We start from the raw sequence: 6,948 nt of genomic DNA on the forward strand, positions 1-6,948 counted from the left end.
TCGCTTCTCAGATCCGGCCATGGTTGGGTTGGGGTGGCGGCCCTCCCACCTCTGCTTACCTGCAGGTTTGCTGGCCGGGAGTTGTGCGCCTCTTGTGGCTACCCTGCGGAGGAGGGTTGCTGGGTCTGGCAGGCGGCCAGATCTGGCTCACCGCCGGTGCTGCTGGCCGGCTTCGACGGCAGCAAGGTGTGGTGGCGGCATGGAGGGCCTGGTGGTTGGGTTGGCGTCATGTGTGGTTTGCCCTCCGGACAGATCTGATCTGGCCGGTGCGACCTCGATGTGCGGCGGCTCAGATCGGCAGCGACCCGTGCACACGATGCTTGATGGAGGTTCCTTCAGCAGATCCGGGTGAAAACCTAGTTCTCGGCTTTGCCAAGACCGGCGTTGGCGGCACTCTGTTGTGTCATTACCTTCTTGAAGGCCTCGCCGTGGAGAAGCTCCAGACCTCTATCTGCTACCTCCGGGGGAAACCCTAGATCAGTAGATCAGATGACGGCGGCGCGTTGGTGTCGTTTCCTCCTTGGGGGCGTAATTCTTGGAGGCGTACACGGGTTCGAGGGGCCAGTGGGCGGTTTTTTTTGGTGGAGCGGTGCTTCATCCTGCACATTGATGACGACGGATCTCGGCGGCGTGGTGCAGTGGAGACTCGGCGCCCGATGCGTGGTGCTGGACACGCACATGAGGGAGTTGCTGTCTGGCGTCATGGTGGCGTCGATGGCTGAGTGGCCTGCAAGGTAGTAGTCTCAATATCTGCTCTGAAGACGGACCAGTGAAAGATGGCGGCGACGACACATGTGAGTGCGTCTGACCAGTTCATGCCCCAGACCCGGTATGTGGCTCGGCTGGGGCTGCTGGCTTTTGATGATAGGCTTAGGTGAGTGGACTGGGTATTTGGCCCAGCTAGCGCCCCTTCATCATATGGATAGGAGTAGTGACATATGTTGCCAAGATGGCGGACTCAGGCATATTGTTGTCATACTTTGTAAGGTCCTCGAGAATAATCAATAAAGTGGCCGCATGCATCTTCCAGATGCAGAGGCCGGGGGTCATCCTCCTTTTCTAAAAAAACAGAGACTGCAATCAAAAGGAAGATATGTGCTAGCTATAGTATATGTACGTATGGGTGCCTTGCTCGACCAGCTAGCCATGTGGGTGCTGCAAGTCATCTTTGGCCGACGACGCAGATGCGCATGCATCAAATCTCTATTTACCTGAAACTAACAATGTGCATGAAGGATTAACCCATCAATCTGAAACTTCTAATGTGCATGAAGGATTACCAATTAAATTATTGACATGATCTTCTGCCCCGCTGATGTTGAGTTGAGGTGTCTCTGTTTCCAGCCGGCCGCAAGAATCAAGCAAGCCAGCTATGTATACTTGCATGTACTTCTTGCTGGGTACGTACACCATGACCAAAAGCACCAGCCAGGACCTCACGCCGGTGAGGATTGAGTGGAGTATTATCCCAGACGAAGACCCTCGCTAGTGAGATCGCATCACGTACAATGTTGGACGGCGGCGGCAACGTGAGAGGATGGTTAGGGTTTCTTTTAATTTTCTACTATGTTGTTTTCATTCGTATAGGACGGGAGCGCCCATGATAAAAATTGATGGTTCAGATGTAGTGACGTTAATGATCTCTAAAATTTAATGATCCGATTTCTTCTATTTTTGTGTGTTTTTAGTCTGATTTTCAACACTATAATTGTAATGGCAATGATGGGTAATTTTTTAAATTAAAATTCTATCTAATGGCCATAAAAGAAACTCTATTAAAATTAATGGCTAGATGTTTCTATTTATTGTGCTAATTTCTAGGGTATTTATCCTTTTGTGATTAACCCATCAAATACCTAATGATCTCTAAAATTTAACGAAAAGTCTAACGCCCACACATGTGGGCGTCTGACAACTCGCCCACACGCATGGATCCTCGTCCAACCAATTCTGCACGAATCTTGGCGCGTTCTAGCAGTTTTTGTGTGCCACGTAGGACTAAGTTGGTGTGTGGGCATTCATCCGGTCGCCCACACGTCCTTTTTTCACCACACGGGGGGCTGGTGTGTGGGCGTTTAGCAATTCGCCCACACACCAGTTTCACGCACGCAAAGGGGGCTGGTGTGTGGGCGTTTATCACTTCGCCCACACGCCCGTCTCCTAGCCCACACCCAAAGCTGGCAGTTGCCATGTGTTTCTGCAGGTACATGGTAACTGCCTCTAGCTTTGCTTGTAAGTAGATGGCAACTCTTTTTACCCGAGTTGCCATGTGTTTTTGCATGGTACATGGCAACTGCCCTAGCGTGCACGTAAGAAGATGGCAATTCTTTCTTTTTACATGGCAACTGCCCTAGCGTGCTTGTGAGCACATGGCAACTTTCTCTTTTACCCGAACATGTTTTTTTGCCATGTCTTTTTGTAGTGCTACATGGCAACTGCCTAGTGTTTAGTGGGTGGCAACTCCTAAAGTTTTAAAATCATGGAAACTGCAGTAGACCAGACCATACATGGCAACTGCAGTTGAGCAACCATGGCAACTGTAGTTGTCCGACATAGCAACCGAAGTTCAGCGACATGGCAACTGCAGTTAAGCAAACATGGACGAGGGTCTGAACCATGACAACTGCGGGACGCACGATGACTGTACGCGGGGCGTGCGGGACCATGAGGTACGAGGCCTGACGTACGGAGCGTGTGGGCGTTATCTATTCCGCCCACACGCACGCGTGTGAGAGGGATCGGGAGGGGAAAAAAGAGGTGTGTGGGCATTACTTTTTTTGCCCACACGTGGGTGTGTGGGCTGTTCCTTTTATACACCACACAAAATGTGTGGGCAAACCCCCTAACGCCCACACGTGTGGCACTTATCGGCGTCCAAATTTAATGATCCGATTTATTCTATTTTGTGTGTGTTTTTAGTCTGATTTTCTCTACTATAATTGTAATGGCAATGGTGGGTAATTTTTTAACTTAAAATCCTATCTAATGGCTATAAAAGAAAGTCTATTAAAATTAACGGCTGTATGTTTCTATTTATTGTGGTAATTTCTAGCGTATTTATCCTTTTCTGGTTAACCCGTCAAATACTTTTTATATATGATAGAATGGATAGATGCACTGAAATAGAACAGATCCCCCAACTCATGAATTAGGCGCACTAAATGTTTATCTAAGAACTACATCGGTGAGAAGAACTACATGTAGAAGGAACGACTCCATATGATCACACATCTAGTATCAAAGATTAGTAAATCTGTTATTTTGCCAGAGCTTGAAGTGAAGAGGTATAATATAGAGGTTAGTTTGGCCTAACACACACTCTTTCAGAAAAGTGGTTGAAACGTCCAACCCATGCATCAATATGATGCACACAACCATAAACTTACCAAATTCAGAAGATATCTAGGTTACTTCTATCACCAATTAAACAGGCAGAACTGAAGGAAAAAATGATCAAGTGCACATATTAATGCAAATGGACATAGATTCATGTTGTTCACATTCAGAAATGGTAACGACAACATAAAAGGTGACAAAAGATAAATACAACGGTTCGTCATAAATGGTTGCCACACATAAACATTTGAGTAGGGAAAGGGTCGATCAGAAAAGAGACTCAGGATGCGACTTTTTTGCATCAAATCTTGGACATAAGCATATGCTAGCCGAAGGTGACAATAGGGTGCTTCCTAATCTCCCATAGTCTTATTCCTGAAACACAAAACACAAAGTTAAGAGTGATGAAAAGATTTCAACCTCACACCGAACATGCAATATACAAAGGCTTACCTTTTGTCCCTATATACATGTGTGAATCCCTCATAAAAATTCGCCACACATGGGCATGTCATCGAAGCTCCAGAGGTCCATGTTGACAACGACATCCTGCGGCACATTAAAATTCAGAAGGCTATCAATTGGCTCATCCACGCCATCATCCATAAGAAACCTTGTCCAAGCCTCGAAATCGACATCATTGTTCTCTATAACATGAGGCACCACTGAGTTGTGGGTGTTACTCTGGGCAAGTGCAGATTCAGCTGCTTCAGTAATCACCACTGAGTTGTAGGCATTACTCTGGGCAAGTGCAAATTCCGCTCCTTCAGCAATGGTAGAAATGGGAGCAATGGATGGTATATCTGGAGTCTTGGTGTCATAATCCCATTCCAAGTCAGAGCAGCCAAAGGAGTTGCTTCCCTGGTGAGAGTATGGATTCATAACAAATGCTTCAACAGGGGCAGTAGAGTTCCTTGCAGGAACAAATGACATGTTGTCAGGCAGAGCAAGTGGCTGGTTTGATGCAAAGGTAGCGGATGGGTAGATGAAAGCATTTGGGTTGGCAAGGTTGTTGATTGATGGCATGACAGAAGGTTCCTGTGCCACGCTTAGCTTGGGTGCATTAGGAGCAGCAGGGCGAGCACGACGCTTCTGAGGAACTGTTGATTCCTTTGGAAAGTTAACCTTGGCCTTGTTGCCACGTATCCTGCGTGCTTCAACATCATAAGCTCTTGCAGCTTCTTCAGCACTATTGAAAGTACCAAGCCAGACACGTGCACCCTTGCTTGGATCTCTGATTTCAGCAGCCCACTTACCCCAGGGGCGCTGACGGATACCCCTGAATTGGTTTTTTCTCTTCCTTTTTGCTGAAGGACCATCAAAACCTGCAGTAGTCATGGTGCTTAAGTCATTTGAAGATCAATGTCAATGCTAAGAGGGACCAACACACACAAACTTCTCCCACAAAAATTAAATAATTTCATCATGGACATGGATTTATATGTAAAATATGATGATGGTAATGAACACTGAACCATGACGGGCAATAAAACAAATGAAATAAAATAAAATAAAATCACAACTTAATAAATAAGAAAATATAGGGTCATGATAAACAAGACCTCATGTTAGACCTTTGACATCTTTCTACAATTAATAATCACAATTGCATTATAGACAATGCATAATCAATGATATTTTTTAGTCAGATTCGATGATTGGCAGAATAAGCATTTACACTAATAAATCAACGAAATCTAGAACAATCCTCACACACACCTACGACCACCTAACAAGGAAATGATTTAAGAGGCCAAGGCCTCTAAGCAAAACGGAGAAATTTGGCCCTTCCCACGGATTTACTACTCCTTTTGACTAAATGCTAAGCTTATGGATCACCATCGAAGGTGTAGAAAATTATAAAACACAAGATCAACAACCTAACAACCAAAATCAATTCTCTGAAAGAAAGGGACAGTGTCAAAAACAGCCTACCAACCGACCACAACAGACAAATGGAAAAGGCCTAATCCTTCACCCAAATAACTTCATGATAGTGCATCCAATCCAAAATCGCTAAACTAACAGGAGTAACACCGCCCAAACATAGCCTTCAAACAACAAACCCTACACAATTTCTCTTCCTACCCAATCAAATGATCAAACCTTTTCCGAACCAATCACACAATCTCTTGGTACAACAATCAACTGCCAAAAGGTAATGATACATAGATTAAAGACTAGTCCAAGCGACCCAGTTCTGATACCTTGGGAGAGGGATCTCTTGACGGCGGCAAAGGACTTGATCTCGACGACCTCATCGTCGTCATCCTTCTCATCCACCATAGTGCGCTCGAGCTCCAAGTCGGAGTCCCCGGAGTCGGCCTCAAAGTCCTCCTCATTGTCATCCAGGCCGGGTCCCCTGCGCCCGCCGAGCCCCGTGAAGTGTCGGCCCCCGCTGCCGCCATGCCGGGGCTTCTTTTTCTCATGCCATAGTGTCGCCTTTGTCATCTTCCGCGTCACCGTGGGAACCTTGACGTCCGCGAGGGGCGCTCCGCCGCACATGATGGCCGACGGTACCTCGCCGAAGTCGTCGTCAGGGGAAGGGGCCTCGCCGGAATTGGTAATTGGGTAGAATTTTCAATGAAGCGGGGTAGCAGGTGTGGGTTGGCAAGTGGGGGCGAGGCCAGTCCCGTATATACGCGATGGACATGTGAAGGCGTGAGAGGGCTTACGGTGGGTCCCACGTGTCAGCGAGGGCCCGCGCTGCTGGTGGAAGGCACGAGGAAGGTTCCGAACGAGCGTTTCTAATCAGGAAAATCTTGCGTGTTGGACCCTTGGGAGAAGTGGTATTCCTGGTATTGCCCTTCGGGAATGAATGGATGAATGTACGTTTCACTTTCTTTCTTTGCAGGCAAGCAAACATTTATTAGCCCAACATTAATTGTTGTACTACAATCATGTAGTACGAGTGTACTACTACTGTCGTACACTCTCCATCCGGGTTTACTGGATGGGTTCATCCAATCGAACGTTTAACCAAAAATCTTCTTATAAATGATTATGTGTAATGCAAAGATTTTTGCGAATCACTCATAGCTAGTTACACCATTTATTAGCTCAATATTGTACTGCACACCTGTAGTATGACTGTACTACTATTGTCGTACTCCTCCCGTCCGGGTTTATTGCACGGATTCATCCAACCAAACTTTTAGACAATGTCTTCTCATAAATGATTATATCTAATGCGAATATCCTTGCAAATAACTCATAGCTATTTACTTTATTTATTAGCTCAAGATTGTACTGCACACCTCTAGTATTTATGTATTATTACTGTCACACTCCCTTCGTCTAGGTTTATTGGACGGGTTCATCCAACCAAATGTTGGACAAATATCTTCTCATAAATGATTGTGTAACTCTATGATTCTTGTAAGTTACTCATAGTTACTTACTCCATTGTTCTCAATGAAAAGGAAAGTTGCTCCATTTAGTTACTAGCATGTACTTTGTGTGCAATCATTTGCATTATTATATGGTACTTATATGAATTATAAGTTAAAATTACAACGTTCTCATCACGTTCTTGATCTGACCATGTATATGGAGATCTAGCATTTCTTTCAAACTACCGTGGACTCGACCTTACTTAATATTCAACCAATA

General features: G+C 45.6%; 1 protein-coding gene across 2 annotated transcripts; it reads right to left on the reverse strand.

The window, feature by feature from the left end:
* Positions 1-3,450: 3,450 nt before the first annotated feature.
* Positions 3,451-6,036, reverse strand: LOC123141122 (ethylene-responsive transcription factor 1-like). 2 transcript variants are annotated; one of them, XM_044560349.1, is made up of 4 exons: positions 5,544-6,036; positions 3,950-4,661; positions 3,790-3,885; positions 3,451-3,711 (listed from the first exon to the last, which is right to left on the reverse strand). In XM_044560349.1, the coding sequence occupies exons 1-4, from the start codon at positions 5,839-5,841 to the stop codon at positions 3,690-3,692; spliced, it is 1,128 nt and encodes a 375-aa protein (XP_044416284.1). In that variant the 5' UTR covers positions 5,842-6,036; the 3' UTR covers positions 3,451-3,689. The 2 variants fall into 2 exon arrangements, with proteins under 2 accessions (XP_044416284.1, XP_044416283.1); XM_044560348.1 differs by having other exon boundaries at positions 3,790-4,661; positions 5,544-6,023.
* Between the last annotated feature and the right edge of the window lie 912 nt (positions 6,037-6,948).

The sequence above is a fragment of the Triticum aestivum genome, chromosome 6D (assembly GCF_018294505.1).
Source record: "Triticum aestivum cultivar Chinese Spring chromosome 6D, IWGSC CS RefSeq v2.1, whole genome shotgun sequence".
Classification (NCBI taxonomy): Eukaryota; Viridiplantae; Streptophyta; class Magnoliopsida; order Poales; family Poaceae; genus Triticum; species Triticum aestivum.